Consider the following 22,648-nt stretch of genomic DNA (forward strand, 5'->3'; position numbering starts at 1 on the left):
GTTTGAAGCCTGCTACCCATTCCTTTCCTTTGGTGTCCTCTAGTCCTTCTTTATGGGAACTAATAAAGAACTTTTCTTTATGCACCCTCTCCACCCAACTCCTGCTTTTAGAGACCTCTATCCTGTCCCCCCTCCGTCTCCTCTTTTCTAAACTGAAAAGTCCCAGTCTCTTTAGCCTCTCTTCATATGGGACCTGTTCCCAACCCCTGATCATTTTAGTTGCCCTCCCCTCTCCCAGCCTGTCTCTTCCCCTCTCCCACCTCCTTTTCCCAGTCTCCCCCAGTTTTGTTCAATAAAGACAGATTCCATTTTGGAAGACACGTTATCTTTATTTTGTACATCAAGAAGAGGGGCTAGGGAAGGGTAAGTGGAAGAAGGTGAGGGATGAATGGGGCACGAGCCCCCGATGGGGAGGACTGGGCTGGCTCTGCAGCCCTCCAATTGACCCCTTTCCCCAGATGGCAGCCTGCGGCAAGTGCAGCTGGGCTGATGGCCGAGTGCTGTGATGTGCCCAGTGTGGGCACTCAGGGCACTCCAAGCCAGGACTGCTTTGCAAGCGGGGCACCCCTGAGAACTGTCTGGCCGGGGTGGGAGTCGGGACCCTTTAAGCACAGCCCTCGGCTAGCCTGAGACAGCATCTCCACGCTCTAAGTCCTCCTCTGATGCCCTGCCGGCACTGCTTCCGGCCATCCTTAAGGCTGGTTCAGAGTACACTTAATGTGGACGCGCTAGTTCGAATTAGCAAAACGCTAATTCGAACTAGTTTTTAGTTCTAGATGCGTTAGTTCGAATTAGCTTAGTTCGAATTAACTAATTCGAACTAAGTTAGTTCGAATTAACATTGTAGTGTAGACGTACCCTCAGTCATCTATGAAATGCTTTCCAAGAGCTCCCCCAGCCATGTAAGCTGAAAAATACAAAAGATCCCCACATCTTGAACTATCCTCTTGAAAACTAAGGGAATTAGTCTCGACCTCAGAAGCACAAGAAAATACCTGCATGCACCTCCTTGAAGCTTAAGGTGCATGACTTCCACAGAGGGTCTTTCAGGTACCGAAAATAGAACATGGCCTTCAGTGTTCCCAAAAACCAGTTTGTTCTGAGACACCTGAGCCATTGACTCAAGTGCCCTCTAAGGAATCACTAAGACTGACTATTTCTCTAATGGAAACAAAACAGTCTTTTCTGGATCACCACAGGTCAACAGCCCATATCAGTACCAACTATGCCAGAAGCTCATGACACAGCTAGAAAAATATCATGCTTGTCTGTATGAAATGAGGTCACTGGCACCAATGCATCCTTCTAGATTTTTGTCTCTTATCTCTGACACCACCTGTTTCATGCTAGGTATCACCACAATTCCACAAAGCCAGCACTGAATAACATTGGGTACCTATTAAACCATCTATGCTCTCTAGTACCATACAGCACAAGTAGGTTCCAGTCAAGGTTATAAAGTATCCCTGCCAATTAACAAGGCTATCTTGCAATTGATCAGAATAATCTCTTAGGGTATGTCTACACTACAAAGTTAATTCGAACTAACAGCCGTTAATTCAAATTAACTTTAATAGGCGCTACACATGCAAACCGCTAGTTCGAACTTAATTCGAACTAGCGGAGTGCTTAATTCGAACTAGGTGTAAACCTCATTCTACGAGGACTAACGCCTAGTTCGAATTAAGTAGTTTGAATTAAGGGCTATGTAGCCACTTAATTCGAACTAGTGGGAGGCTAGCCCTTCCCAGCTTGCCCTGGTGGCCACTCTGGGCACAACCAGGGATACTCCTCTGCCCCCGTCCCAGCCCCGGAGCCCTTAAAGGGGCATGGTCTGGCTACGGTGCCCGTGCCAGGTGCAAGCCTGCCAGCACCCAGCCAGCAGACCCTGCACCTGGCACGGCATGAGCCAGCCACCTGCTGCCACCCAGCCCTCCGCCTCTTCCCGGGACCAGGCTGGTGGCTCCCAGGAGCCTGCCCGGGGCCGCAATAGGTGGGCACCCGCCTGGTCTAGAGCAGAGATCGTGGACCTCATCCAGGTTTGGGGGGAGGCCTCCAATGTCCATGACCTCCGCACTAGGCACAAGAAAGTGGCCATCTAGGGCAGGATAGCTGCCAGCCTGGCCACCAAAGGCCACATGCAAACCCAGGAGCAAATCAAGGTGGTCCTGTGAGACCCCCAACCCTGAGCCCTGAGCTTCGAACATAAAAACATAAGAATGGCCGTACTGGGTCAGACCAAAGGTCCATCTAGCCCAGTAGCCTGTCTGCCGACAGCGGTCAGCACCAGCTACCCCGGAGGGGATGGACCGAAGACATAACCGAGCTATTTATCTCGTGCCATCCATTTCCAGCCTTCCACAAACAGAGGCCAGGGACACCGTTCTTACCCCCTGGCTAATAGCACTCCATGGACCCAACCTCCATGACTTTATCTAACTTCTCTTTAAACCCTGTTAGGGTATGTCTACACTACCACCTTAGTTCGAACTAGGGTGGTAATGTAGGCAACCGGAGTTGCAAATGAAGCCCGGGATTTGAATTTCCCAGGCTTCATTTGCATATAGCCGTGCGCTGCCATTTTTACATGTCCGCTAGTGCGGACTCCGTGCCGCGTGACTACACGCGGCACGGACTAGGTAGTTCGGACTAGGCTTCCTATTGAAACGAGGAGTAACGGTAGCTTCATTGCTCTGAGTTGGGGTGGACAAAGTCCAAGACTCACCACTCTGGGAAGAGGGACCAAAGCGGAAGTTTAAGAGCTTCAGCCCCAGACAAGGTGATTGCAACATGAGTCCTGCTGTCTAGGACTCAAGCCCTCAGACTTTGTCTTTGGCGTTGGGCAATGAGAGTAGGGCTTTAGCTCTGGACCCCACCAAGTCTAAGCCAGCCCAGGTGATCCCATTCGAAGGGGATCGTGAAAACTTTATAATCCCAATCTACAGTTTGAGAACCACAGGTCTAGAAGTATATAAAATTTCTGTTGACAACATTTGTGGATAACACAAAGATTGACAAAATGATAAATGACGAGGGAAGCGTAGTCACACAGAATGGCCTGGATTGCATGATAAGATGAGACCATTCAAACACAATGCATTTTAAAATAGCCAAATTCATGGTCCCATATGTAGGCACAAAGAATGCAGTCCATATGTATAAAATGTGGGACTGTTTCTTGGGGAGCAGTGACTCAGAGAAAGATATAGGAGTCATAGTGCACAAATTGCACATGAGCTCCATGTGCAAAGCTGTGGCTAAAAGGTGTAATGCAATCCTTGCATGTAGGAATAGGAAAGTATGGGGAAATGATTTTACTCCTGCATGTGGCATTGATGAGCACAGCACTGAAATACTGCACATAGTTCCAATGTCTGCAGTTTTTGAAAGATATTTGAAACAGTGGAGAAGGTACAGGGATGCACAACAAACATTATTTAAGGGCTAGGAGAAAATGCCTTACAATGAGAGATTCAAAGAACTCGGTTTGTTTAATTTATCAAAACAATAAGCTTGAGAGATGAAGTGATTATCGTCACATGAGAAGATACGAACTAACCTAATGCAGAAAGGCATAGCAAGCCCCAATAGTTCAAAGTTAAAGCCAGACAAATCAAAATTAAAAATAAAGCCCTTTTTAATAGTGAGGATAATTAACCATGAGAACAAATTACCAAAGGAAGTGATGGACTTTTCATCTTTAGAAGTCTACAGACCAAGAATGAAAGCCTTTCTGAAATGTATGCTTAAGTCAGACACAATTTATTCAGCTCAATACTAGGTGAAATTCTAATTTGGTGAAATCTGTGGTCCTAGTTATACAAATCATATTTAGTGATCTAGCTTATAAAGACTTCAAAAGGAAGCTTTCAAGACTCACCAACATAGTCTGGAAAATGCTTTTTCTGTACGCCACAGTGACCAGTACAGTTTGAGAGATGTGTGAAGAGTCCAGAAAAGTATATATTAAAGTTCCTGTTTGAAAGTCTCAACATTTCACATAGGTAATTTAAAATTGAAATCCTTTAATTGTGTCTCTAATTCTGTGTTTTCACAGAATCTTCAACTGCTTGGAGCTACAGCCATTGAAGACAAGCTGCAAGACAACGTACCTGAAACCATAGAAACTCTAATGAAAGCAGATATCAAAATTTGGATTCTTACTGGGGACAAACAAGAGACTGCTATTAACATTGGTATTGTGTTTTTATTTTGAGATGTAGTTTGATTTTTATAAGAATCTAAATTTTAATGACAATAACATCCAAGATGTGAAAGAATTAGAGCATAAATGCTTTCAAATAAGTGGGGTATATTGTAGAGGTAATACTATTATTATGTGGCATTCTGAGATTTAAATGGTAACTGCAGCTGGGGAAGTTTAAGACCAATTTCTTTCATAGTACAGCCCTAATTTAGAATTTTCTGGCTTTCTTCTGAATGCTGTTCATTTAAAAATAGTTTTTGAAGGATTTTATTCATTTGTTCCATAAATAATTCATACCTATCTACAATCAAATCCATCTTAAGAAAACTTAAGTCCTGGAAGTTCCCAACATTTTTTAAACTATTTCTTTCTAAGGTTTGGTTTAGGAGTTGGTGCTGTAAAATTGTGGCCAGCCTCAAACCACAGAACTCCTGCAAAGCATTTTATTGAATTCGCACCAAAAAGATAAATAGGAAAAAAACTTCACATTTCCTTCTAGCGCTACAAGAAAATATATTTTTTTAAAAGATGAAGTACAGATTGATGTCACAGGGTTTTTATTTTTTAAGCATTTTTAAGTAGATTTGTACTCTTATGGTGTGGACCACATGAGGGTATACTCACATGGAAGAGTTCTGGAGGCATCACTATAGTTGGTCTCATCTTCAAAACTCTTTTCTCAGGCAAATATGCTAATTGATATTAATGAAATTGGTTATGGGAATACACTTCCTCACGTGCATAGGATGTTTGCTAGCTCAGACCTAAAGAAAACAAAAACAAAAATAGATTGTCACTAAATTAGTAAACTTTGTATTTCTAGGATTGTTATACAGTTGTTATTCTTCTTGCAATATTGAACTGTTCTGGGTAGTCTATTTCTATTCCTTGTTCTTAAAGGTTAAAATAGTAGAATACCAAATCAATACTAATATGAATATGCAATGTCACATAGATTTTATGGATATTTTGATTGAAAATTTCCAGAAATCCTGGAAGAATCATTTATGCAATGAAAATACAGTTCTGTTCGAGGAGTAACATCAAAGGGATGAAAGTATTATCAGTACAAATATAATGAAAATACAGTTCTGTTCGAGAAGTAACATCAAAGGGGTGAAAGTATTATCAGTACAAATATTTGTTTTGAAATTATTTTTATATTCTATATTCCAAAACCTGCTTTTCGTGTGATTAACTACTGAAAGGAATAGATGAGAATTTTCTTAAGCACACACATTTGTGTCTAATGTACAAGCATATGTCTAACATACAAACATAAATATCCTAGCTGCATTAGCACCTGGGTATGTGTGCAAAAACTCAAATGTAGCTATTTATGCAGACAGACACCTGAATTGCAGACTCCCATTGGTTTTTGTACATGAAAGTTACAGGATTTATAAACATTTGTGCACAATTACAAACTAACTATGTTAAACTTAATTAAATGGCTATGCTATCATGTCAGATATTTTACTAATATTTTCAGTAGGTCAGAGTTAGGCCAATATTGAATGTTTTTCAAAATGATGTCTTTAGTTTAAAGAAGAAATATTTGGTTAAATTTTAACTGTTTTAGAGTAGAGCAATTATTTGTAACATTTTTTAACAGGTCACTCATGTAAACTTTTGAAAAAGAACATGGGACTCATTGTTATCAATGAAGGTTCTCTTGATGTAAGTAAAATCTGCAAATTCTTCAATATGAAAAATGATTATGAACTCCATAAAAACATTGGGGGTTTTTTTTCATTAAAATATCCAAATATCCTTTGTGAGAGGAGCAACTTTAGCATATATTAATTTAGTCTAATGTAGAAAACTGTTAGAAACTATTAAAACTAACAGTTAATTCTTTGACTTGTTTTACTGAGTTTTTGGTTAGCTAGCCAAAATAATTTGCTGTTTATTATGCTTCATGAAAGCTTCATAAGAAAAACATTGTGGTAGAGTGCTGCTGATTGGATGGAGCTAATTTGTGTCTGTTTTTCTAAGGAACATTTAATAGTTGGTAAAGCACTAATTAGTACTTAAGTATGGTATACCTTAAACATTATTCTTAGAAAACTCAAATGACTAAGCAAATATTGAAATGTCAACAATAAGAATTTGATTTATCAACTTTATCAATCATTTTAATCTCTGAAACTTAAGTAAGTGTTTGGGCCAAATTTACCCCTATTAAAATCAGATGCAGATCCACTGACTAGTGCCATGTATGTATTTTGAAATCCATATGTAATAATAGTGCCAGTTACCATTTTCTATACCTCAGATTTACTGAATACAACCTTTCTAAAAATGTGGTTAAATATAGGAGAGATAAAAATGTTACTTTAGTTCAAAAGAAACTCCCAAAAAGGGTTTTGATCCCTATGAGCATTTTCTCCCTTTAGATTTTTAAACAACGTACCATATTTTATACATTCCAGAAGAAGGTCTTCAGATCAGGAAACATTATGACTTTTAAGTGAGAACATCTCCTGGGGCCGAAAGGGGTAAGGAATGGAACTATTGTCTCCCTCTAAGGGATCCCTGGATAAAATTAAAACCACAGAACAGAAAGAAATCTTGCATTTGCATAGTTATGTTCACATCACTTGAAGATGGAGAGAAGGGATTATAGAGTAAAGAAAGAGAGAAACTAAGGGAGAGGGAGTTATCAAAGAGAAACAAAATGAGAGAGAAGAGAAGCGTGATAGCCATTGTTTTAGTAGTAGTATATAGAGGTAGTATATAGATGAAGGATACCCAACCTAGTGAAAAAGCCAAGAAATTAGAAACTAAACAATTATTTCTTCATATGTTGCTGCCGTGGTGCTGCAGAATTGAAGACTCCTTTGAGTCCAGTATCAGTAAGGCCTGTGTGAAGGAGCAGAGAAACTGCTGCTGGGGATTAAAGAAAACCTGTGTGCTCAGCTAGCCCTGCCCTTCTATATCTGCAGCCAGTAGTAGGCCTGGAGAGGGCAGAAAAGAAGGGAGCCTTGGGGATGACTAGCAAGGAGGCAGGAGCTCTGTTTGCCTGCCTGAAGGGACAGGTCAACAACCAACCAGCCAACACAGAAGCTGGGGGCAAATATGTCTTCCCTTGACAAGGGGAGCCTATAGCTAAGAAACTTTAATAGTAAATCATCATGGAAATGGATCTTGAATCCCTACCTGCCCCCAGCAGAGAGACAGACCCATAAACCCATGTTTAGGGGGTTGAACCACTCAGGATCCTGATGAGAGTAAGGATCCCCCTCTAATCCCTCTGAACAACAACCTCACCACTAGTCCACCTGACCACTAACGGTTCAGTCACCGCCTACAAGGTTCTGATTTCCCCCTGCACCTTCTTATGCAATCATGTCTGGCACATATACAACTGCCCAGTTTTCATATACAAATTCAGATTCTACTAAGGAGTTGCACCCACTACTTACTGCTCTGGCCAACCCCCTTTCTCTGGCCGTTTTCATGGCCATAGAGTCTGATGAGGTCATTCTGTCAAATGCAGGAAAATCTTTTGAGAGAGAGAGCGAGAGAGAGAAAGATGTGAAATCCCGTTTGAAAATTTGCTCCCTAGGAAAAAATATGGTGACTACAGAGGTGCTATGGAGTTCCTTTTCTGACAATAACTCCACAAAAAGCACTTATCAGTATGCAAGCATGTTCCACAGCAGGGGTGGGCAATAATTTTTGTAGGGGGACCACTTCACCAATGTCGATAGTGGTTACAGGCCACTATCATAAGGAACAGGGCCTCAGTGGGAAGAGGTGGTTTTCTCTAGGCATTGCATAGAGGGGAGGACTTTGTGTGCTCCCCCATGGGGCAGGGGAGCACAGGAGGTCTCTCCCCATCCCCCACTCAGCCCTTTCAGGGGTGCGCAGAGCCCCAGAGGGAACCAGCGGTTTCTTCTGGTGCCACGTGCCCCTGGCTGGGGGTGGAAACTTTGCGCGCTCCTCCATCCCTGAGTCTTGATTGGCCTGGGGGCATGGCAGGGCGGGCTGGGGGCCAGATGAAATGGCTTGGCGGGCCAGATCCAGCCCATGGGTCATAGCTTGCCCACCCTTGTTCCACACTGATGTCAGGATGAAAGATCCATGATCACATAGAATATAAAATGTCCTTAAGTGGTTTTTTTTTATTATATGAAGGTATATATTACCAGCTGTGGAGTACTGCTCACCTTTATCAATTGCTGAACAAACACGTTTTCTGCAAAAATTGTCTAGGATCCAAATTAGTGACTGAATAAGTGTAAATGTAAAAAAACACATATATTTTACTTTTTAAAATCAGCTGACGCTATATTCCCTACCTACCTTCCAAGACCCGAGTCCAGGATTACATGTGCCTTGCAAGAATTCATTTAGAGCTGGCCCAACAACATAACTAAACTGGGCAGTCACCTACACCTGGGTGCCAAATTAGACAGAAGTGATCGTGTTCCTATTTTTAAATATATATTAATATATTATCTCTTATAAAAGTATCAAATATTGTACTTGTAAAACAGTGCATCATTGCCATGTCAGAAGTTAAGTTATATTATTTATTTCATATTGTGGAGCACAGTTGTGTATGTAAATACAATTAGAATGAAGTTGAATGTTTTGGCAAACTATGAAAATGTAATTTATGTATTTTTTCCTAAATTAATAATAATATCTAAAATATTTGAAGACGCGAGCATATTTTACTTAGATATTTGTATGTAATAATCAAAAATGTTTCAGAAACTTCCAAAATAAATTTAGATAACTAATCTAATGACCTGAGTTGGGGGAGGGGCATTGTCTGGGCTTGCCAAAGGAAGGCAATTGAGCTTTATGATGGAGGGGGAGGGAAGGAAGTCTGAAACTGATGCAAAAAGGTGGGTGATGGTCGGCTTTGCAGTGCTTACTCACCCCTGGGGGAATGTAAGTATAGAAGACGTTAAAGATGCAAGCACTGAGCATTGGAAGCCCTTTCTTCATGCAGTAGACAAGCCAGCACCACCCATCTTCCCTCCCTTGGAAGTATGAATATCAGGTTGGGTTAGGACCTGCTCTGGGCATTGCTCTCCATTTTATGAGATGCATGAAGGAATTTTTCCTTCACCATCATATTGGCTTTTGTGGAATGAAGGTTTATTAACTTTCCCCACAACAGATGTCAGGGATGATGCATTATGTTGAGGAGAAAAAGTGGTAGGTCATATGAGACGTGTGGCTCAACTTATTTCGTAAGTGTGGGATGGGTATCCAGTGCAGGTACTCCATAGGGAAGGCATCCAGTAACCAGATAAATGCCTTGTTAAAGGACTTAAAAGGGGGCTATTGTTTAAAGGAACAGAATGACGGCGAGAGGGGTTCTGGGGATCTAAAATTGGAATGGCAAGGAGCCAGTCCCCCTTTCTAATAATCTACATTCATCTTCCTATGAAGGGGTATGGATGGAAAAGTCCAAGCCATGGGTTGGTTGAGGGGCCTGGAATGAAAATGAAAGGAAGCAGGTGGAAGTCGTGGATAGTTATTTGAATAAATATGGGATTGCCTGCACTGTATATTTTTATCTGCTGGGTGGTCCGAGACATTTAATAATAAAATCACAGCCTGTTGAAAGCCATATCAAGTGTCTTCTAATAACAGATTAATTACAGTATATGTTTGGTGATTGAAATACATCAATTGCTGTTTACTACTGCATTAAAAAGTGCATCATAATTTAATGCAGCAACAAATTGAAATAAAAATTTTTTTGTGTGTAACAGGGAACAAGAGAGATTTTAAGTCATCATTGTAGTACTCTTGGAGATGCTTTGAGGAAGGAAAATGACTTTGCTCTTATAATTGATGGCAAAACACTGAAGTATGCCTTGACATTTGGTGTAAGACAGTATTTCCTGGATTTGGCTTTGTCATGTAAAGCTGTTATTTGTTGCAGGTGAGGTTTAAGGTGTGTTCATATTTTTTGTTTCTAAAAATAAAATTCTGTCTAGACATAGATTCATTTCTTGCACCAATTTTATCGAATATATAGCTAGATAGATAATTTAACATCAGAGAAAGATTATAAAAGGTCAAAGTCAATAAAGATTTCGTACAAATTAATTGTATATTTTGTTGTTTTCATGATCACATAATATTGCACAATGGAAGAGAGTATTGTAATCCATACCATAACACAGTTAACAATCAAAAGAGGGGTCCAGGTTCTGGTTCAGAGATAACTAATCTTTACCCAACATACTATAGGGTCAGTAATATTCAGGCACAGATTTCCCCGAGGTTATCTATCCACCTTTAACTCCAACTCCTTGGCATTGCTTAGAGATCTCTTCATAGATAAGAATGTACAAGAGAACTTCTAAGACATTTCATATAAGCCTGGACTCATACCCCGCAAAAAGTACAATGGAAATATACTTTTTGCTAAGACCTTTTCTTCACAGAACCCATTCTCCTGATGACATACACCAGTCTATTCAAATTGGGAGCTCGCCATAACAAGGGTACTTATTCACGATTAGAGAAGCTTCAAAGCATCAACCTAGAGATAACAGCTTTCTCTCTTGGTTTCCTCCAGGGTCCATGCTGCCAGTGTTTTGGGGCTTCCAAGGTTACTTCCTTTTTCTTATACACAGAGGAACACAGATTCAATCAGCCAGCCTCTGTGTTTGCTGTCAATGCCAGGGAAACTCTTTCACCCATATAGTTCAGTTTCTTCACCAAACTGGAATTGCTAGTCTTTAATTTGGGTGGTGGATCCCATTATTTTAGCTATCAATACGCTCTTTAATTGATCTCTCCATTAGGCTGAATGAAAGGTATCTAGTGCTCTTGTCACCTCCACTGAGTTGCCCGTAATCAAAAACATATCTGCTTACTAACTACCTAAAATAATAAAGTGTCAGGGCATTACAGTTTCAGTGTTTGAGTTTAATGAATACATATAAGTAATCAAAGATTAATTAATCTGATTGCTTTCTGATTAAGTATTTTATGTCATGTAGCTGAAAAAGAGTGTTATTACTGTAAACAATCCTGAGATTCATCAGGAATAAAATGAAATTGTGTATATTTTCATCTTTTGTATATTTTGAATCTTTTTTAATCAGAAAAAGATATTTCTGTAATATTTTTCTAATGGTCTTAATTCAGTTACACAAAGATTGGAAATAATATAAGTGTCTGAGTAATAGCTGAAACTATATTAGCAATATTACATACAAGAGCAGGAACTCCAAGGGTGTGTCTACACAGCACCTTAAGCTCGAAATAAGATATGCAATTTGCGCTACACAAATTGCTTATCTTATTTAAAGTGTATTTTGAAGTACTTTATTTCATAATTTCGAAATGCTCCTTAACCCTCATAGAAAGGAACGTCGGAATAAGCTGCCTGTTATTTCAAAATCTACTTTGGAATAACAGGCTGCTTCAATAGACGTAGAATAACTAATTTGGGATACTTCCAGTATCCTGAAATAGCTCCACTGTGTAGGCATACCCCAAGAGATTAGGGTATGAAGAAAGTATAAAATACTCATCCTGTGATTCACATAACCATTTTGTTAGGAATATAATCATCATGTGAATCACCAGAGTGACCGAACAGATCATTTGGTGGTATCTGTCTAATAAACAGAATTTAGATTACCAGGATTAGAGAGCTAGAGGTATCAGTTGGGATCGAGAGCAAAATGTAAAATATGTTTAAAATCCCTGAAAATAGAGTGAGCAACATGGGGGATTATTATTTTATTTTAATTATTTTTTCAGTTATTTTTAATTACATTCTGGTTTATGTTAAAACTTTTATTTTCAGAATTTTACCCATTTTCTTCATATTTTTCTGAAAGGGTAGATTGAAAAAGAAAAAAAGGAATAATACAAGAAGGAAGCATCTATGCTGAGGCTGCAAGAAAAATTGTTCCTCTATGAAACTAAACTATGAATCATCTGTCATACTCATGTAAAAAGGACCTTGTTTTAGCCTTCTGTATCAATCTGTTCCATAGCAGGACAAACAGACTCTCTAGACTTGGCTGTGAGGCATGCTTCCAGTTGGGTAAAGAGAACATTTTATTAGTACCAGGAGTTTGTATTGGCAAAGAACTTGGCTAATGCATGCAATCATAAAAACTTTTAGTAGCTGGATCCTTATTTTTAAACATTAACTTCCTTTACATAACTTCTGCTCTTGTAAATTTTTTTCAAAGGGTGTCTCCTCTTCAGAAATCTGAAGTAGTAGAAATGGTAAAAAAACAGGTAAAAGTAGTAACACTGGCAATTGGGGATGGAGCGAATGATGTTAGTATGATACAGACGGCACATGTTGGCGTTGGTATTAGTGGAAATGAAGGGCTACAGGCAGCTAATTCTTCAGATTACTCCATAGCACAGGTAAATCATTATGCTGTCAAACATATTAAAACAGAATGCTTTTCTATCGTGACCAATTTACATGTTTCTAAACTTGTTTTTTCATTGTTTGCAGTTCAGATATCTGACAAACTTGTTGTTGGTTCATGGTGCTTGGAACTACAGCAGAATAGCTAAATGCATCTTGTACTGTTTCTACAAGAACATAGTCCTTTATATTATTGAGGTAATGGTATATCAAATATTAGCCTTTCAAACTCTTAACTTTTAAACATTGCATGATTTTCTGAGTTTTAAAATAATTTTAAAATTATCACTCAAGAAAGTAAATATTTCATATTAATAATGAATGGCTTACTTTGTTTTATTGGATTCCTTTTTGTTTTTATTAAAAATATATTCTTAGTGCAAAACTTCGTCATTTATATTTGGGCATAACTATTGCATTGTTCCTATTAAAATTATTTCTGTGTAAGAAATTATTGTTTCCTTATCTGAAGAATAAAATTATTATATCGTCACCAATTAAGCCAGAAGCGCAAGCACATGTGTAAGCCTCGTAATTTGAGATTTACCAATGTTGAAAAAAAACCCTGCATTCTTTCGATTTAATTTCAAAAGAATGCAATTTCAGTGTGGACGCAGGTGAAGTTTTTTTGAAAAAAGGGCGTGTTTTTTTGTTTTTTTTTAAACAATGTAGTCTAGACATACCCTAAGAAACTAGTTACATGTAATAGCTCACTCTTAAAGTTGTTCTAATAAGCTTCTTTCACATACTGGAAAGTCTTCCAGCCTAGGTCCAATCCTTCCTCAGTTCAGTCTTAGATGTTTCCAGCAGTCATCTTGGGAGAGATAGCCAGGGAGAACGCCCTCCCCACACTTAAATAGGCTTTACGTAAGGCAGGAATCCTTCATTCAATCTTAACTGTTCTTTTGCTCTTGTGGAAAAATACAACACCCAAGATGGATCCCAGCATCAGGCGACATGGCCACATATCTTGGTAGAAGCTGCCATAGCCCCTCCTCCCAGAATTACAGGAAAAACAATAGTAATAGAGATGTAGCCATGTTAGTCTAGTCTAGCTGAAACAAAAAACAGAACTATGTAGCACTTTAAAGACGAACAAGTTGGTTTATTAGGTGATGAGATTTTGTGGAAGAAAATAGGCATGACTATATATACCAAAGGGATACAATAAAAAAAAGTGAACACATATAAAAAGGACAAATCAAATTTCAGAACAGAAGGGGGATGGGGGGAGAAGGTAAATGTCTGTGAGCTAATGATATTAGAGGTGATAATTGGGGAAGCTATCTTTGTAATGGGTAAGATAATTAGCTTCTTTGTTAAGACACCGGTGTAAAGTGTCAAATTTAAGCATGAATGACAGTTCAGAGGTTTCTCTTTCAAGTCGGGTGTTAAAATGCCTTTGAAGCAGTATGCAGGTAATCAAGTCGTTGAGAAAATGCCCTTTTTGGTTGAAATGCCAAGAAACTGTTTTTAATTTTGTGATACTGTCTGATATCCATTTTGTGTGCATTGATTCTTTGGCGAAGCGTCTGAGACGTTTGTCCAGTGTACATAGCAGACGGACACTGTCGGCACATGATGACATAAATTATATTTCTGGATGAGCAGGAATACGTGTTCTTGATCTTATAACTGAATTGGTTAGGTCCAATAATGGTGTCAGCAGAGTAAATATGTGGACAAAGCTGGCAACGGGGTTTGTTGCAAGGAAAAGTTCCAGGGTTGGTATTAGTGTGGTATGTCCTGTGGTTGTTGGTAAGAATCATCCTGAGGTTAGGTGGTGTCTGGAGGAGACTATGGGACTGTCTCTCAGAACCTCTCGGCCTGTAGTATCCTGTTCTAGTATAGGTTGTAGTTTATTGATAATGTGTTGGACGGGTTTAAGTTGGGTGCTATAGATGATGACAAGTGGTGGAAAAACAAGTGTTGTCACAGATCATTATCCTGAGTATTTGACTATTAAGTTCCTTAAGTATTACTAATGTCCCTCACTTAGCATGACTAAAATAGTAATACAAGTTTATACTGCATATTTCTAACTTCAAATAGAGGCATAATACATGCATACAAATTGAATAATCATATTCAGTAGATTACAACCTTTCCAATGATATATGAAGTATCTTGTATAAAGCATTGCCCAGTTATTTCATATTCATATTTGTAACCATATTCCCATAAAGAATATGGAATGCCGCACAACACCTTGTCTCTTTCCAACTCCATTCCTGGATTGAATTCCTGAATGAGGCAGCAATTCTGTGAAAAAATAATACAAGATCTTACAGTTTAGACTATATCATACCTAGAGTTGCTTGGGAAATTTTTGAAAATAGCCAGTTCATCAAAACCAAGTCTTTTAGCAAGAAAGGTTGAGTTTGATGAAATTTTCATTGGGAAGGTTTCTTCAGTATTTCTGATCAAAATGAATGAACAAATGAAACTCACTCCAAAAAAGCCAGGTGATTAAAGCAGTCACCTTGGATTTGAAAGACCTAGGTTCAAGTCTCTGCTCCAAATCAGGCATAATGAGGGTTTGAATCTAATGTCCTGTAACCCAAGAGTCTATCTACCAAACTGTTGACTTTTCTGGGGTCTGTTTCTCTCTCGGTATATGTTTTTACTTTGAACTGGAGGTGTAAGTTCCAACTTGAGATATACCCACACTTGATGTGATTGAGCAAGTGCGCTAAAAATAAGAGCAGAGCTGTGCTACCAGAAACATTAGCCATGTCAAGTAATATACATCCAAGCTGCAACATATGTACTTGGGGTTGCTAGCATTTCCCATCACCATTTGTGCATGTAGCCTTTCTGTTTTTATCAGGCTAGCTCAGTCAGAGGGTATGTCTACTCGAGCTGACAATTGTACCCCAACCTTGAAGTGCAGACATACGCTTCCTCTCTCTTGCTCTCTCTCTCTCTCTCTCTCTTTTGTTTTTCAGGAACAATTCCAAAAGCTCTGTTTCATCCCCTCCAAAAATGGGAGAATTTCCAAAATCTCAAAAATGTTTGCAAGATGGTATAAATGTTTTCTACTGAACTCTAATGAGGCTATATATACACATTGTTAGGGATATTTACACATTCATGTATAACGTTAAAGTTGGCATCTTATGACTTTTCAGTGCTTAGCTTTGCAACACTAGCATTCTTTTAACATAATTTTATATGGATATTTGTGTAGAAAATTTTTTAATTAGATTTCCTCTCTGTCTCTCCTCTTTTTTCAGAGCCTTTCTTTCGTTATGATTTTTTCTGCAACTTTCATCACGTTTTTCTCTTGAATGAAATACAAACCCAGTGATGTTTATTTTTTATTCAAACTTCTGAATTCACAATGTTTGTAATTAGGAAAAACAAGTTTGTCCATTCTAAAGCGCAGTCAGTTTGGGGTTTTTTTAACTTACATTAGATACAAATTAATTTTAATAAAGTGTTAGCTGAGGCTAATTTTTTTTTAATAAAAATCCTCATTTAGTAAAAACTGTCATCTGCAAAAATCAAACCACTTAACTTAGATGCTTAACATTTGGCTCTCTAGGTTTGAAAATTTGCCTTAATTTCTGCTTTTAAAAAGAGAAAAAACTTTTATCTTTTTTCATAAACAATACATCTGTTGAGGATTTTAAACTTTATAATTTTGTTTTATAACATTTTATAAACTTAATAGGATTTGTCTTCTACTTAAAAGAAAATATAACCAAAAGTAATAGAGTGAAAAATTCAAGGGTTTTGAGAAAAGGTCAGAAAGAAAAATTATAATTAAAAAATTAAATGCAGTCCTATCTACAATTTTCATACTTAAAATGTGTTATAAGCATGCAAAGTGAAACACTCAGGGTTATTTGGGATTTACAGGTACTCAGCATCAATATCAGACTAATAGATTGAACATCTCTAGTCTAGCTCCTTTGGGATTTGACGTATGCCGAACCAGTGAATTTGCTGAATCATAGGAGGTCAATATTGTCTAGCAGCATTATCAACATTTCCATAACTTACTGCACTCTTAGAAGACATATAGGGGTAAATTAGAGCTAACTAACGGCACAGAACACTGAGAGCCAGGACTGATTGCTATAAAAAAAACTTCATGGGACCACAGGAAACTTGGCCACATCCATGATAAGTGGACATCCGTATAACTGAAATCATGCCAGACCACAGATGTTGCTGGACTAGAGAATGCTAGACTAGAGAGGTTCAACCTGTATTTTGATGCCTAACTTTGTGTATAAAAATTTGAAAAATGTAACCTAATTGATATATTAGTTCTATGGATAGAGCCCTGATATAAAATCTGCATTTTATATCAGCAGATACAGCTAAATAAATTGCCAAGGGAGGTGGTGGAATCTCCCTCTCTGGAGATATTTAAGAACAGGTTGGATAGACATCTGTCAGGGATGGTGTAGACGGAGGTTGGTCCTGCCTTGAGGGCGGGGGGGCTGGACTCGATGACCTCTTGAGGTCCCTTCCAGTCCTATTATTCTATGATTCTATCTGTAGATCATGTTTGTACTGATGTGGATCCAAATTTTATATCCAGAGCCCTTCTGGTCTGCAGATATCCATTTTGTATCCGCAGAGTAAGTTTGCAGATCGCAGATCAGATGTGGGTAAAAATTTGGTTCCACACAGGGTTCTGTGTATGTACCATATTTCTTATTCCAGAGAAAATTAGTTGCTGGTATGTGCCAGAAATGGGCATTTTTCAAATCTTAATTTGAAAATGCATTGTTAATATCTATTAATGTTAACTATATATATATATATTGTAACTTAATAGAAAAATACTGTCAGGCTAGAATCTCTCTTTTCAGTTTTTTGTACTGATGGGGCATGGGAGCACAGTTGAATGACCACTTGTAAACTGTTGTTTAATCTGGAGAAATGTTACATTAGGAAAATTTGAAGCTTTTGCTACCACACATATTGGAACTTGTCTTGGAATTTAAAAAATAATGCTATGAGCGGAAAGTCTGAAATTTGCTTTAAAATAAGTTTCTATTAGTTGCTGAGGGTTTTAAAGATAATCTAGTAAAATCTGTCTTTGTTACTATTTATTTAATCTAGGTTGTTGCAGAATAGTAATTTTAATTTTAATTTAAATACTAAGTTTCAGAGTAGGCATTTGTGCAGGGTTATAAAATAATGTCTCTCAATGTTCTTGATTTAGCAAACTACTTAAGTATGTGTTGAACATGAATAGCATTACTCATGTGCTTAAAGTTTACCATGTTCTTCAGTTCTTTACTCAATCTAAGCTTAAAGCAATACACCCATCCATTTAAACTCCTATTTATAGTATTCTATAAGAGGTCTGTAATACTTATTCCAGTTTAGAGCCCTTTTTCTACAGGTACTCCAGCATGTACCTACTCTTATGTATGTGAGTATCCCCATTAATGTTAGTGGTTGTACTAATGTGATTAAAGCTAGGCATATATTTATGCAGCTTGCCAAATAAAGGTTGAAGGCTTTGAGTCCATATTCAGTGAACTACTGTGGGTCCCTGGACCAATGCAGTCTCAGACCCCTCATAAGCATTGTGGGTCTATGTTAGCAATTCTAATGCAAGGTTGGGGCGTAACACCTGGGTTGAGAACTTAGCTCACATTTTTTTAAGGTATACTGATATTTCTTGTTTCTCCAGTTCATAATATGGGGCTATCAGTCAATGGAAAAACTCTCTTTGACTTTACTATCCCAGTTTTTTAAGACGTTGAATGTTGGTTAATAATATTTTGATGTTTATTAACAGGTTTACCATATTATCTTTATAAAAGATGTAAATGGAAGCTTTTTATTAAACTGAGACAAAAGAAATTCAAAGAGAAAAATGGGCTAGGTTCTGATAATTCATATCTGCAGTCCTGACTTGTCTTCTTGCCTTGAGTCCAGTGCCCATCTCTCTAACATTTTTTCCTGCATCTATGTCCATCATCTTATACTGAATGTCATTATAACGGAACTCATTATTTTCATCCAAAATCCCTCTCTACTTCTCCCTTTTCTTAATCAGTTATACATATCATTCTTCCTTTCACTCAGACCCATAACCTGGAGCTTACCTTTGACTCCTGATTCCCTTGCCTCGCACATCCAGATAACATCTAAATCTTCTTTCTAGATTATATTTCTTAGACACCAATATCCTGAAGAATAATTTCCCTTCCAGTGTCCACCTTGATCAAATAAAACATTCCTTCCCGTGAAAATGAGTTCCCTGTCACCAAAACAGCTCTCCATGGGTCTTTATGCCCTCTTCCTCTGCTGATGCTTCCCCTGTAGAAAGTGTGTATGTGTGTAAGTACAGGAATGTGTCTCTGTAGAGTTTCAGTGCTGCTAGTAATGGATCATAAACAAAGTGTGTGCCCTTTTTCCCAATCTGACAGGGCAATTTTAGTACAGATGGCCCTTATCCTCTCAAACTACGTATACACTGAGTTTTCTTGGCAAAAAAAATGCTAATGAGGGACTCATTTGCATGTGTCGTGATCTCATTTGCATATTTTCTACCAAACCATTTTCGCGCAAAAACAAGCAATGTGGACATTTTCATTTTGCACAAAATAACCTTTTGCCGCAAGATCTTTGTGCCTCAAAAAAGGAGGTATATCGATCTTGTGGGAAAAGGGTTTTTTGCACAAAAAGAAAATGTCACACAGCTTGTTTTTGCGCAAAAACCCCTAATGCAAAAACGGATTGCAGAAAATATGCAAATGAGATTGCAACTCATGCAAATGAGTCCCTCATTAGCATACTTTTGCCGAGAAAACTCGTAGTATAGACGTAGCCTCATTGGATAGCAGTTCTCTTTTATGAGCTGTGGGGGAACCCACTCTCAACTGTGAGACCACGTGAGTCTTCTCATCTGTCTTACAAATGGAAAGGATTCTACTCCTTTTAACTCAGATTTAGAGACATTCTGTCTTCTCAGATTACATATGTCATGGAAATCAGTATTGGGTAGCCTCTCAAAAGGGTCCCCTATTCAGTATATATCAATGGATGCAAATAGCGTTTTGGAACCTTGTGGTGCCACAGAACTTCTGGTGTACCTGTACTGCATGATCTGGCTCAATTTATTATTTTCTTGAAGATTTTTCTTTGAGGACAGTATGCTATGTACCTGCCTTAAAATTCTAGATCAAACCAAGATAATAGTGTCCCTTAAAAAAATCTCTTAATACTTTTATTGTAAACCTAAATAAAAATTTGAGCTTTATAGATTTAAAATGGCTTTAAAAAATTCTGAGTGAGTCTTATTTCACAAGGAAACAACTATATTTGAAAATTAAAAATAGATTTAGCAGATTTAAAAAATAAAAGCACCTACATTATAGAGGGAACATATTCTAACATTTATTTAAAATGGGACATACATTTCTGTTTTTTCTAGAGGTAAAGAGGTAATTGATGTGAAATTTTCCATGGGGTTCAGTTTTGTTCTATTTGAATTTTCTGTATAACATTTGTTTGGCTTTTCTTCATAATTTTTTTCAGTAAATCTTCGAAATCAGACTCTGTCAAAAGTTTTCCATTGGCAGCTTTAGTTTTTCTTGTTGACTGACATCTCTTAAAAATAGTGCTTTGGTAGAAAAGCTGATCCTGAATAGATCTGGCACAGTTTTTAAAAATGGGTTTAAGGTCATGTTAAATTGGCAGTCTACTATACATTTGAGAGTTTGTCTGTCTTTCTGTATTTCTGTGTGTGTTCAAGAATTCTTCATAAACAGCAGGAAATGGGCCAACAAACTTGGTATACATCTTCCTTTTATCATAACTTACAGCAAGGTAAGTGTTTAGTAGTGCTAGGAAAATGGGATGTGTCTGAAATGGGATTTCTTCTCATAAAACCATATAGAAAGGGGACAGAATCACCAAGCAAGTGAAAGGGGCTGGCTGGGGTCATGCCTCCCCCAACCAGCTCTTCCCTAGCCCTGAGCCTCCCATTCCTCCAGGTACCTTTTAGGGAGGGCAGAGGCACAAAAGCTCCCCCTCCCACCCTGATTCATAAGGAGGCATTGCCACCTGTTCTCCTTCATCACAGAGCAATGGGAAAGTGCACAGTTTGGTCCATTTCTCACTCTGGCTGAAGGTAGAAGGACCTGGACCTGCCCTAGCCAGGGGACATGCACGCTTTTGCAGCAGTGCCTGATGGAGCTGCAGCAGCCATGGAGAAGCACTTCTTATCTGTCCACAAGCTTCTGCGGTGAGAGATGGCTGGGGTAGTCCTGTCTCCACTGGCCAGCTTTCATACTGAAACTCTCATCTCCAGCCCCACTTCAGAGCAATGATTTAAGTGAAGCATGTATATTTTCATTTTATTTTCCAAAAACCAAAAATGAGTTAAGGACCCAAGCCACGCTAGGTAAATCTTCTAGTGAAGGTATAACTGAAAGTTTATGTAGTCTTAACACAAACCTACTTGTTGATTGGAACCAGGTGCATATAAGCCTAATTGATGGAAAGAAGCAGCTGAGCACAGATAATATCTTCTTCCTCAGGAGCAACACTTTTCTGTCAGGTTTTATCTTACAACAAACAAGGGTTCACTTGTAGAGGCTAACACACAAAGGTTCACATATTGCTGCCAATAGATACAATATTCTTCCTTAGTGACTGCACTTCTGTCTCTACTTTATGCAAGTCCCTATTCCCATTCAGCTTAAAATAACCCTAGGAAATTATCCCTGACCATAATCACAGCTACCGTATACCACAGACCAGGCATATCATTCTTAATTCTGGCCCTCTAAAGATGTGAGTTGTCATTCACTCTATTTAACTGATTTTTGGAAGCACACCTTAACTAAATTAGTTCCTCTTAACATTGTTAAACCAAACGTCTACAGCTGTTAATGTTGGTGAAAAAATAATATGGCAAAAGAATGTATGCAGAAGAATAAACGGAGGGACAGAGTTAAGGTGGTGGTGTACAGTTATGGTAGGTTTTTTTTTTGTTTGTTTAAAAATCTAAAATAACATGGCATAAGCCTTGTGATGCAGTCTTTAAGTGATCACATACTATTTGTTCTTCAGAAGCGCTGCCTTATTCAATACATAGGATGGACAGTGTATGGTAAAGACAATTGTAGGAAGGAAAATTATATTCTGTTTTGATTAAGGCATTAGAATAGTACCAGGAAAACTCAATTCAATTCCTGACTCAGACACAGACTTACTATGTGATTCTGGCTAAAATTATCTAAGACTCTGATTAAGGAAAGCTGAAGTCTAGCTCTGTTTGCCAACTTTGATGAGATTAAGCACATACTTAAATCTTTTCCTGAATATAGATTCATCCCTTAACAGGGGCTACACTGCCTGCCTGAAAGAGAACCAAATTACAATTGCAGGGGCAGCTTTAATTCTAACATTTCCTAACATTTTTCAGTACTTGATTTTGAAACCTTAACATAATTCCATGTATGAGAGTATAGGAAGAGCTAGTATCTACCTGTATATTTTGGCTGCCTTTTGCATTGTTTGGATTGAAACACCTTCATTGTTTGCAGCAGACCTTTGAAGAGGAAATCCTTTGGGCCAATGAACTACTTTTCTTTGTCCCATGAAATTCCAATCAGTTTTAGTTGAGAACTTTTGAAAATAACTTTTTTTCCTATGCACTGACTGAGACAAGGATCCTGGTGGGGAAAGTAGTATATAATCATGTCATTAAAGATTTGCATAACGCAAATGCACAAGGGAGCAGAATTAAGGTTGCGTGGTGTCATTAACAGAGGGAGTGCTGACCAGCACCCGGTGATTAAGGGGTTAACTCAGGTACCTCGTAAAGTTGTTGTCCAGGGGTTCAGGATAACCAATCAAGATAGAAGGTTGAAATTTGAATGGATATAGGTTCCCTGCCTGATTTCTTTGTGTGGGAGAATTAAACCAGGAGTTAAGAGACACAGAATAATCTAAACCCAGGCGGGACTACCTGGAGTAAGGCTACTGTTGAAACTCATTATGTTGATTTAGATGGCTATCCAGTTTTTGGTACTCCAAAGGAAGGGATATAGTGATCAAATAAATGGATTGAT

The 22,648-nt window shown here is 38.3% G+C and overlaps 1 protein-coding gene across 6 annotated transcripts in view; it reads left to right on the forward strand.

Annotated features, from left to right (window-relative positions):
• Positions 1-22,648, forward strand: part of ATP8A1 (ATPase phospholipid transporting 8A1) — a 225,167-nt gene that overhangs the window by 148,734 nt on the left and 53,785 nt on the right. For all 6 annotated transcript variants that reach the window (XM_006111916.4, XM_075930509.1, XM_006111917.4 and 3 more), the window contains 5 exons: positions 4,058-4,196; positions 5,823-5,887; positions 9,949-10,121; positions 12,400-12,583; positions 12,678-12,788. In XM_006111916.4, coding sequence (XP_006111978.1) covers positions 4,058-4,196; positions 5,823-5,887; positions 9,949-10,121; positions 12,400-12,583; positions 12,678-12,788 — 672 coding nt within the window. The remainder of the gene's footprint in view (positions 1-4,057; positions 4,197-5,822; positions 5,888-9,948; positions 10,122-12,399; positions 12,584-12,677; positions 12,789-22,648) is intronic.

The sequence above is a fragment of the Pelodiscus sinensis genome, chromosome 5 (assembly GCF_049634645.1).
Source record: "Pelodiscus sinensis isolate JC-2024 chromosome 5, ASM4963464v1, whole genome shotgun sequence".
NCBI lineage: Eukaryota > Metazoa > Chordata > Testudines > Trionychidae > Pelodiscus > Pelodiscus sinensis.